Source organism: Solanum tuberosum, unplaced genomic scaffold (assembly GCF_000226075.1).
Source record: "Solanum tuberosum cultivar DM 1-3 516 R44 unplaced genomic scaffold, SolTub_3.0 scf00298, whole genome shotgun sequence".
NCBI lineage: Eukaryota > Viridiplantae > Streptophyta > Magnoliopsida > Solanales > Solanaceae > Solanum > Solanum tuberosum.
In genome coordinates, this window is record NW_006239219.1 from 405723 (window position 1) to 417888 (window position 12166).

A 12166-nucleotide genomic window follows, 5' to 3' on the forward strand; every position below is an offset into this window, starting at 1 on the left:
CATAATAGTAAGCGATCTACATGGTAGGTGAATAAGTCCATATTCACCTATTTATAAGTTCTAATTAATTTCAGGGGATACAATTCAAACTTTAGCTGATATAATGATCATTTTATCATGAAAACAAATAACACAAAGCGAATTCTTAAAGAATCTTTCATTTCTTCAACATAAGCCACATGAATTCTCAATTTCTATCGCATCATATTTGAATCGGAATGCCAATGGATTATGTCAACTAATATTTATTCTAGTAAACTTCTAGTTTACTTTTGCATATGATTCCATCACTCATGCTCATATTTGTAAACAACAAACAAGAGGAAAAATGGATAATCTTATACATAAATATTTATAACCACTTCGATTGTAGTAATTGAAAATATTAAAATCTTTTCATAATTTATAGTCTCAATATAAAAAAAAAAATCTTTTCAATTTCTCACCTAACTTAAAAAGTTTCTTTTTAGACTTATTACAACCCCAATATTATGAACAATTTCATTCATCTGGATAGTAACAAATTAGCCCTTCTGAAATTCTCAATTCATTTTTGTACTACCACAAATTTCACAACACCATTCTTATGGTGACCATCTTCTTCAAGGAGAAAATTATTAATCTTGTCATGGTTAAAATTATTACATGCAAGACTTATTTCTTGACAATCAATGATAAATTAGTATTGTCACACAACAATATTTATTTTGGTCATAACCACAAACTATATAGAAAAGAATTATTTCTTTCTTTTATCCTTCGATAGTTCATAGTAAAATATATCACAATATTTGTATAGCCATTAAAGTATATGACCAAATTATCATTTATGTCAAAATATTTCTTTTCAACCTCTCAAACCTCCCGTAGAGATGAGATGTGACATTTATCCAACCATACATGAACATGTCCTTATCCACATGAACACAAGTCATATTTTCTTTAAGAAATGGTACAAATGCTCCATAAGTTTTTATTAGAAACTTATTGTCATGTTTTGGCATTATCAAATTTATGTGACCACCTCAACATCATTTTAAAATGTCAAATGTACTACCACTTTGTACTCTTTTATTTTGATGGAGGATTTATAAAACTTTTCAAATTGGATTGCACCAATAACAATGTGCCCAATAACATCTCATACCACTTTAATGACCAAAAATTACCTTCACATTTGAAGGGCCATCTTAAGAACTCATATGCTCTTTCTTTTAATTACCACGATGATGACCATTAACATTTTACCACATTAATATTCATACATTCAACCACTTGTCATTTTTCAGACATATTATGCTTGCTACCATATTCACATAAGAGAAAGGAGAAAATCAATTGGGTAGATTTCATGACTTTTAGTCAAAAATATATATTTTTGCCTTAACATCATCATATCATCACTATGGCGCATTAGGACTTAAACCCAACGTCTTATCTATATAAAGAAGCCTTAGCTCATAAATCAATGGGACTTGAACCCAACATATTGTTATCATGACGCTCCAAGACTTTAACTTGATGTCTTACTCACTTGATGCAGTGATATTTGAATTCGCCGTCTTACCCACTTAATGCAGTGAAACTTGAATTCGCCGTCTTACCATCAATCAATGTCTTAATAAATCAATTGTGTTACTAAAAAAAACAGATATCGAAATCGTAAATATAATCTGAAACTTAAAACATAAGAAAAATGAAAAAAAATTAATTAATTAGAACAACATGTTGGAACCATATAAAAGTCCCAAGTTAAAATAAATTAAAACTTTTTTCTACAAGGAGACAAATGAGACCAACAACCATCTTTTTCCACAATGTAGAGTCACAAGTCAACTATGGTCTCTGTTTTTTAGGCTCACTGGTAATAGTTGGACGATGCCAGAACATATTGCTGACCTGTTGAATTGTTGAATCAGGAGAGGAGGCAGTAAAAGCAAAAAAAAGTGATGGAGAATTATTCCAGCTTGCATATGGTGGTCAGTATGAAAGGAAAGAAATGGAAGATGCTATGAGAACAAATCAAACTCCATACAGAAAGTCAAAGAAAATTGCATTGCATATTTGTATTTGTGGTATAAACAGGAATGTATAGAGGAGGTAGAGTAACTAGTAGATATGTTAGGATCTTTGTAATTAGCCTTCCTAGCCCCTCTATGTACGAATTTTGGAGGTCACCGACATATCCTTAATACTGAGGAATACAACATTACTAATTTCCAAAAAAAAATAATCCTTCTCAATATTGTTACGAAGATTAACATAATTTACTAACCATTTTAAAATAACCACAATACAAACTTTGTCAATACAAATAATATATTAATAACTCAACAAGTAAATGTTTAGATAATAAAAAATAAAGAGGTACAAAAGTAACCAATAATAATGATTCAATCAATATGTATATGCCACATAACTCAATAACTTATCTTTTTCGAGTAAGCAACTAATTTGGAAAAATTACATACCTTACCTTTACTTTTCAGGAGGAGAAATGAAACTGAATTCAACCTTTTGGAGTACTATATACCAAAAAAATGTAGAGTACACTTACCAAAGTCGTCATGAAAAATTTCAATATAATTACATACCTATCACGAGTGAAAAAAATCAAGTTGAAAATAAATTTGAAAAATTGGAGAATCGTGTTGATAACGTATTATAAAACTAAAGCAAAATAAGACAAGAAATATAGAAGATAAAAGCAATAGAAATAAAGAGACGAAAGTTGCGAGCTTTTTTTATTCTTCCAAGTATTCAAGTGTATCCAATATGACGTCTTATGCCTCTATTTATAGTATTACATAGAGGCATACAAAATGTTTGACATAAACATGACATTAACCATGAATATAAATGAGGAGATTATGGAGGTGTAAGGTTCCAAGAATGATGGTCATAAAGGTGGAGGTTATCTACATAATGGAGGGAAGTAATGGAGATAATTGGTGAGAGTAACTTTTTGGTATAGTAGACATCCACACCATAATATTTTATAACATAAATATATTATTTCAATCAAATACTTATAAAATCATTATCTTCGCCTCTTCGGCAACCCACCTACCTCTATTTTACTATTCATTTTCTATATTTTGAGAGTAAAATAGAGAATGGACACTCTGTGTAGCTTTGATTTATTTTTGAGTCGGAATTTCTTTATTGATTATACAGAATGTGGATGTATACATGCACATTTTAAGTGTATACAAGTCCCCGACTTGTGATCTCCACCAATTTGTGGTAAGACTCTGGCATGGATTGCCCTAGGCGCAGCTGGATACACACATGCACAATATTTGGTGCTGCCTCTATGATTAATTTTTCTGCTTCTTCTGCAACTTTTATCGCATCCCTAGAAAATTAAGAAGTAGCCCAAGTAAAATCAATGACACAGACATCTGATACTTCATGTTAAGTGTACTGCTATTAAGTGAAGTGTTTTGAGGTACGTTGCTCGGACTCTTCAAAAATGTCGACGGGTGTGTGTCGGATCCTCCAAAAACAGTGTATTATTTAAGGATCCGACACGGGTGCGGCAACATTTTTGGAGAGTCTAAGCAACTTAGGTTTTGAGTGGTTCTACCTAATCAAGAGATCGGGAGGCATAGAAACTTCCACTTGAAGTAAAACCTGTCCTTGCAGTAGATGTGGAGTCACACGCTCAACAATCATCTTCTGAAAACCAATAAAAAGTACCTCATGTCAACAAGCAGGACGGAATGGAAACTCACTAAACTGTATATGTAACAAAAGAAGGCGACTTACGACAACTGAAGTGCATCAAGGGATCCAAGAGAAACTACGTGCACACTATATTATCAAAATTGAAAATGCTGAAAAGGAACAAAAAGAAAATCTACAAAGAGATAGATACCTGAGAAAAGTTTGTAGATAAAATGTTGCGAACTATATTTTCAATGTCTGCATCCATTGTGTTAGCAGTTCTCTGTTGAGACACAACAGCGGGTGGAATGTGTATAGTTGATGGTTCTACAAGTTGGAATGAACAATGTTAGCTAGCAAGGAAGCATCAACAATAAAGAAAAAGTTGACCCTGCAAATTGCTGTCAATATCTTTTCATAATGACAAGATTGCATATGCCCGTGGATCACGAGATAATGGTAAACTACGCTGACAACTTGATCTTTAGGTCCCTCAACTACCCCACTGAACATCCAGAAGAAGTGGAATGACCAACCATGTTCAGCATTCCGGGTTTTCATAACGTTTTCTGTTTTCTATTTTAAGGCTGTCATTTGTTTAGCATTTCGTAACACTACTATAAGCAATTCTAAGCCTACATTAACATGTGTAGATGTGAGTAGATTCAACAGTACCTATGTGAATGAAGACTTCAGCTATTTCGGGATGTAATCGCTGGATTTCGCGGCTGACGTTTTCCCCGATCTCATGCGCAGCACTTACACTAGAAAAGGGATCAACCTGCATATAGGAGGTGCATTTAAATCTGCCTGACATCCTCACGAATAAATAACTTGATAGGGAAATATCCCTATGATGAACTACTTAACATGACATGCATACTACCTCAACTATGACATCAAGATAGAGATATGAACCAGCCCTCCTTCCTCTCAGGTGACTACAACCCTGCAGAGGTCAAACAATATGTTTATTCATTGATATCATTCTCAGATATACAGAAAACATCGACCAACAAAGAAATATGCCGGAGGAACATGTGCATAGTGCACAAAAACAATAAGATGTTGTGTTAAATATTAAGTTTCCCAAACGTTAATAGAGTACAAGAAAGAAGAGTAAATCACATGAAATATTGTGATAGAGGAGATGACAAATTTAGTCAATTGCATAATGTGGAACAGTGTGTGAAGGATTGAAGTGGAGTACTCCAACTAAACCTTCAACAAATATTTCTAAAATATCTCATAAGCACACATGATTAGGTTCTTGTACTCAAATATTGCTTCTTTCTAATAACAATATAAATTGACATAAGTATCAATCAGGTAAAATGTTGCTTGATCACAAAAGAAACTACAATGAACAGTTTTTTTTCCTACTAGGAATACACAATTTGGTGCACTTAGATAAGGGATTCATTAATCTCATATTGGTTGATTTGACCCTGAAAACTCTATTGTTTAACATATTTCTATGTCATCCTCACGAACGCGGGATGCTTTGTGCACCGGAATGCCATAATTGAGGTAGAAACTATTAAGGGGTAAATAAGTAGCACAGGATGACAAATAGATGCAAGAAAGGAATTGCTGACAGCAGTATCAACATCAAAAGACACAAAACTAAGTTGATAAAGTATTACATGCATGAAAGTCGAGGAACAGAAATAACATTGACTTCCTGGCAGGAAGAATAACTTGCCTCAACTCCGTCAACTTGTAGAATTGTGCGCTTGAAAGGCTCCAGGATATGCGAAGGAATAGCAGCATCAACCAATTCCAAGACACTATAATTTAGAAATGAGTAAAATATGAAAAAAGGATTGAGACAATGGTCAAGTTAAAGACCGGTAACCTCCAAATAAAGCAGATGGGATAACATTAATCTTTGAAACACTATTTACCAATTGGCGACCAATGGACCACTTACTAAGGATATCCATAAACTTGCAAATGGCGAGTTGAAAATCTTTCTAGAGTGTCTAGTACATAATAAATTAAGACCAGCTGACCAAAAGATAAACAACTAGTAAATCTAGAATATCAATAGCAACAATAGCATACCCAGTGTAGCCTCACAAATGGGGTCTGGGACATCTAAAATCAATATTACGTGCAAATTTATCCTCGACTCAAGGACAACCACTTCCACAATTTAGTGCCCACTGAAGTGCAAGGGGAGATTGATCCTACTTTCTTTTAAGAAAACACATGCTTTTCACTGAGAGCAGATCCAGAGACTTGACACATTACCCACTCACCCAACAACAATCCTTAGCCTTAGACACTACTCCAACAAAAGGGATAAAGAATGGATGATTTATTCTTCTTTGTTCAAGTGCCCAACCAACAATGAGGAGATGAAGGATTCAGTTTATCATCCATTTCCGTCCCCAAACATAGGCTAAGTTCTATACAAGTTTATCAAAAGAAGATGATGACCAGGAAGGCAAATTCAAAATAGCTAAGCAATTGGAAGACATGCCTCTGATATCCAGTTTCAAGTCCAGCCTTCATGATCATGCCTGCAACAGCCAGCCCAGCAAGTGGATCCAGGATCCTCACTCCAAGGATAGAACCACCTAATTTCATGAAGAATTCAACTTAAGAAGTGATACATCTTCTAATCAACAACATCCAAAGTTCATTGAGTTGATAAGCTAATACCGATTTATTTCAATTCAAAGGCTTGTTTGACTTCTACGAACTTTTAGATAAATTGACTTTGAACAACTGACTTGGATTCGATTTTAAGAAATATCTTACTCAACTGCTCATAAAATATCATTGACTACACTTGAGCTTTAGGTTATGGAGATCTTCTCTTCCCTTTTCAGGCATAGACTGAACAATAAAGCTTCTTTTATCCCTTATGTCCTGAGAGATCCTTTATCGTTTTATGTTCTATTTAAATATGTTATATATATAATGTCATTTTCCCCCTTCCTTGAAAGGGTAAGACACGGGTACTTGGTTCGCTTATAAGAGAGCTCTGGAAAGATCTCAGAACTCTCTCTAGATTAGTATGTAAACTACAGAGGTCTCGACATATATCTCTTAAATTGAGGACGAATGACACAGGTTATGTACAATTGTTAGTTTGCTCTTAACCCCTTTTGTGATCTTCTCAGTCAGCACCTTAAGCAAGCAGAATCTAGGGAGATATGTTGGTATTATATGAAGCTCTGGATTACTAAAAGTATAAAACAAAGGACATCTATCATGATCCTCTAATTTTTATTCATACTAGATCCTTGTAAAATCCAGAGGACATAATAATCTCTTATTATTTTTAAATATGGGTGGTGCACGGTAAGCTTGCCCGTACCTTGACTAATCAACTGGACGCCTGTCCACAGCCCACAAGTACATCTTATCAAGATAACTAGGCCTAGCAACACTGTACATACAATATCTTGACATTTGGGTACAAGTACCATTGTTAGAGTTTAAAATAGCATTGCACCCCTCCCCAAGACCAAAGCTTTTAGATTAAGAACTAACAAGGGCAAAAATTGCCAACAAGGTTAATGAGATGAATCGGTAGACCAAGTTCATGATCTAGATTCCTCCTACAAATGAACATAATGGCACCGAACAAAAGGGAAAAAAATTTACCACCAGCTTAAAGTTCAATCTGTCAATCATACTAGCAATGAAAGTATAATCTGTTCTAGATTAACCAAAATAATAGTAATCACTATACATACTTTTTTAGTCTGAAGGATTTTATATTATTACATTTCAAAGGTACGACAGGAAAATAATATTTATGCCCTAACAACTAAAGATAGATATCTCAAACATCGAAGGCTCATGATGAAGTGTCTAGGGAGGTCATCTGGAGGTGTTAGGAGGCTAGAGGTGTGTCTATGTCTTACATTAAGGCAATTAAGGACATGTACGATGGAGCCAAGACCCTAAAAATAGTGAGAGGTGAATCGAAACACTTTCCTATCATGATGGGGTTGCACCAGGGCTCAACCCTCAGCCCATTCTTGATTGTCTTAGTGATGGATGAATTGACACGACATATTCAAGGGGAGGTACTGTTGTGTATGTTATTTGCGCATGACATAGTGTTGATGACGAGACGCGCGGTGGAGTTAACGGTAGGTTGGAAGTTTGGAGGCTGACCCTTGAGTCTAAAGATATCGATGCACAAGTCATACCCAAAATAAAAGAAGAAGCTTCAAATATCTTGAGTCTATAACTCAAAGGAGACTGGGAGATTGATGATGACGTCACTCATCTTATTGGAGCAAGGTGGATGAAATGGAGGCTCACATACGAAGTACTGTTCGATAAGAATGTGTTGCCAATGCTTAAGGGTAAGTTCCACAGAGTGATCGTTAGACCAGCCTTGTTGTATGGGGTGGAGTGGTTGGCCCATCAAGAATGCCCACATTTAAAAGATGAGTGTAGCAGAGATGAAGATGCTTAGATGGATGTGTGAGCTTACTAGAAAGAGAGATGTGATTAAGAATGAAGTTATACGGGCAAGGTGGGAGTGGCTCCTGAAGCTGACAGGATGAGAGAAGCGAAAATGAGATGGTTCAGCCATATGAAGAAAAGGTACGCAGATGCGCCAGTAAGGAAGTGTGAGAGATTAGCTATAACAGGAGTTAGGGGAAGTAGAGGTAGACCGGAGAAGAACTTGGATGGGGGAGGTGATTAGATAGCATATGACATAACTCCAACTTACTGAGTACATGACCATAGATAGAAAGGTGTGGAGATCGCGGATTAGTGTAGAATGTTAGTAGATAGCCAAGTGTTGTCACTCATTTGATGGGAGAGAGGGGCTAGCCACATCCCTCCCCCCCCTAGCCTTATTAGTAGTAGTATCTAGTAATCACGTAGTTTCCTATGCTCCAAGGTGTTCTACAATCTATTGCTTCATTTGCTTTCTTTCTAACTTGATATTCTTGTTGTCATATTTCCTTGCAACTCTGCTTCGATTACCTTCTCGTTCGAGCCGAGGATATATCAGAAACAACCTCTCTACCCCGCAACGGTAGGAGTAAGGTATGTGTACATCCTAACCTCCCTAGTCCCCACTTGTGGGACTATACTGGGTATGTTGTTACTATTGTAGACATTACATACATAAATGTACTTTATTAAAAAAACGATATTGTGAATATAAAACATCATAAACTATTCTAGACCAAACCAATAGTAATACTCCACAGTACATATTAGCATTTCATGCTTAAAGTAAAACCAGTACACACATTTTGTTTAGTTCTCAATGATACAATTAGACAAATCAATGGCGAAAACTCGTTTGCTAAAATAAAAGAGACATATTTAGGTCAAATTTGAGTATAAAGATCATTACCAACCCCTATGAGAGCAACAAAAGAAGATACTGCATCGGCACGATGATGCCAGGCATTGGCTTTCATTAGCCCACTGCCAACCCTTTCTCCCTCTCGTTTTGTTATCCAGTATAATCTACAAGAAAAAAGTTGAACATAAATATAGGAACAAACTCACAGCTTTCATTAATGAAGCTGCTATACTACATGCGCATCTGACAGAAAGTATAACAGCTTCATTGTTTGCTTTTGTAATCAATATAAAGCAACTGTATTTCATAACAATAAAATCAATACAATGAAACTGTCTTTCATAAATGTAAAATCAATACAAAGAAACTGTCTTTCTTAAAGATAAAACGGGCTTGAAGGTAATATGTCTATGGATACATATAGAAAAGGTAACAAATTCTTCTATTTTTCTGATTGAAGGTGAAAATGACTTACCCTTCTTTAACAGCTATAGAGAGTATCGTCACACTCAAAGCAAGGATAGGGTGATCCATATCAATTCCATGGTGATGTTGCTCATGCACGTGCTGATGAGTCATTGACTGATTAAAAACTTCAGGCGCTGCAGACCACAATCCCTGCAAGAAATGTTTCAAAAAAATTCAAACAATAGGGAATATAGACTCCTAGATATAATGAATACCAGCGATAGATACATACCAGCAAAACATCTAAAGCATGCCATCCTATGCCACCAGCAGTAGCCAACAGCACACCAGAAATTCCAAGAGCTCCAAGAGTTTCAAATTTACCATGTCCTGTTCATGTAAAAAGTAAAATCAGATGCAAAACCAGAAGCATGATTTGATCAGACAACATAGTGGTTTTAATAAGTAATCTAGATATTGGTACCAAAGCTACCATAGGGCAGCACTGGGCAATTATATTTGGAAGAGACACACAGGTAAAGGAGTAAGGAAAACAGAGAATCAACAGGGTAGAGGATAAAAGGCATCTGAACAGTATATCTGCAGAAATGTTACATTGGACTGTCTTTATCTCAAGCAAGATCCGCTATGTCTTCTTTCTATTTTGGGGGTGGGGGAGTGTTCAAAGTGTTAGACTCTATTTTGCTTACTTATGAACCATTACTTTGATGTTTTTTTCCTACTACAACTAATATAATATACAAGTCAACATTTCAAACTCCTTTCCCCCAATCAACTGTGTCAAACAAAATATAAACGGAAGGAGTACATGTCTCTAGGGCTGACTACCTTCCACTAAGTTGTAAAGTTCAAGGAGCCGACAGTGATGAGATTCATATTCATTGATAAATATAGAAGATATGATATAAGTTTCATATCATGTCAGCTCTTTTACAATATCATATATTGGTTAATTTTATCAAATCGACCACGGGAACGAACAATCCTCAGTTAACTAAATCTAATTAGGTTGGCAGCTATTACGTCCACCTATTACACAAGTAAACACAAGCACAAAATCAAAAGGTAAAGCCATGTAGACAAAGTGATGTAAGATCAAAAGAGTTAAAAGTGTAAATACAAATCAAGAGTGACCATAAGGATGTTCTTTGTCCTTGGGAACCCTTGCAGCTTGAAAGGACAGCAATGATACACCACTCAGAACCTGCAAAGGCCATAACAAAGCATTAGAAGTAGTTTATTGTGGCTCAATCTACTACAGAGGCAGAATTTGTGGCTGCAATAGCAGCAATGAATCAAGTGTTGTGGTTGAGGAAAATATTGTTGATATGCATATGAATCAAACAAAAGGAACTGAAGTATTCGTGGACAACCAATTTGTGATAGCAATTTCTCACAATCCTGTATTTCATGGTAAAACTAAACACTTCAACATCAAGCTTTTGTTCTTGAGAGAAATGCAAAAAAAGGCGATGTGACTGAGGAGCATCTAGCTGATATCTTCACCAAGACTTTACCAAGCAACAAATTTCAACATCTTGGGCAAAAACTTGGAGTTTGAAGCTCTTAAAGCAAGGAGTGTTCCAAAAATGCATAAAAACTGCAACAGTCTAAGTTCGCTGTAATCTGTGTAGCAGTTTTATCCCTAATTCTGAAGAGTTTTTTTTTTTTAATTATTTATTTCAGTTGAGATTGTGAACTCTATAAATTAGTCTGCAATTTATAATGAAGTATGCAGTTTGCTTTCATCAATAGCTTTTTTGCTCGTTTATCAAGTTCTATCAAACTTATGTTCGGCTTGTTTAATAGCAAGTAGAACCAGATTTTATGTTCTTCATTTTCTGGAAACTCACAATCTCTATTGTCAAATGGTCAACAGATACAAGCAGAACAAACTGAGAGTTCATTTATAGAATAAATCTAGCTAAACAATATACATGACTAGATACATCACACATACCACATCGGAGATAGAATGAGCCGCATCAGCAATAATGGCGGTGCTTCCACATACATAACCTGTAAAAGTTTTACTAGCGGCGAGGCCAATGTCAGCAGCAAGTCCAAGCCGAAAAATCCTCTCGCCGTCTTTACCGGAGCGGAGATCGTGATGATCATGATGATGAGAATGTGAATCGCCTGTATGCCATCTCTTCTGCAGCATGAAACTCGGATTCACTACACGTGTAGCTGAATCGTCATCATCCAATTGCAAATACGGAGAAGAACATAGAGAATTGAAATCGTAGTTGTGCCTACTGAGAGTTGTTGATACTGAGTAGGTTTTTCGTATTCGATTGAGATTGCTTGTGATGAATCTAGCTACCATGTTAGAGATTCTTCAGCTGGATCAAATTGGAGAGTCGCTCCGACTACTGTTGAAGTTTTCCGATGAAGAAATGATGTGAAACGCCGGCGAGGAGTCGTAATTGGTTCAGTACCGATTTTCGCCGTTAGTCGTTAGTATGTGCAAGAGAGAATCAGATACTTCGCCAGCTCGCCTATAAATAAAAGGTACTACAAGCTGTAACTGATAAGTTTCAGAAAATTTATTCAATATATATATATATATATTAAGCTTTGGCGCTTGAAAAAGTATTACTTTTAGCTTAAAAATTACTTCCTCGATCGGTCCCAATGTGACACAAAACTTGAAACGGACGAAGTACATAAATTCAGCTAATTCAAATGGTTTTAAGTCTAACTGAGATCATGAACTTCATTTTCTTCTGCCAATAATAATTACTTTGTCTGTCTCAACTTATATAT

The 12166-nt window shown here is 35.6% G+C and overlaps 1 protein-coding gene across 2 annotated transcripts; it reads right to left on the reverse strand.

Annotated features, from left to right (window-relative positions):
• Nucleotides 1-2939: 2939 nt before the first annotated feature.
• On the reverse strand, nt 2940-11942 carry LOC102604458 (metal tolerance protein 2). Of its 2 annotated transcripts, none has more exons than XM_006359348.2 (12): nt 11358-11940; nt 10532-10601; nt 9669-9766; nt 9444-9586; nt 9017-9132; nt 6158-6254; nt 5375-5459; nt 4556-4618; nt 4345-4450; nt 3881-3996; nt 3590-3681; nt 2940-3358 (listed from the first exon to the last, which is right to left on the reverse strand). In XM_006359348.2, the coding sequence occupies exons 1-12, from the start codon at nt 11724-11726 to the stop codon at nt 3202-3204; spliced, it is 1512 nt and encodes a 503-aa protein (XP_006359410.1). In that variant the 5' UTR covers nt 11727-11940; the 3' UTR covers nt 2940-3201. The 2 variants fall into 2 exon arrangements, with proteins under 2 accessions (XP_006359410.1, XP_006359411.1); XM_006359349.2 differs by lacking the exon at nt 2940-3358 and adding an exon at nt 3772-3816 and having other exon boundaries at nt 11358-11942.
• Between the last annotated feature and the right edge of the window lie 224 nt (nt 11943-12166).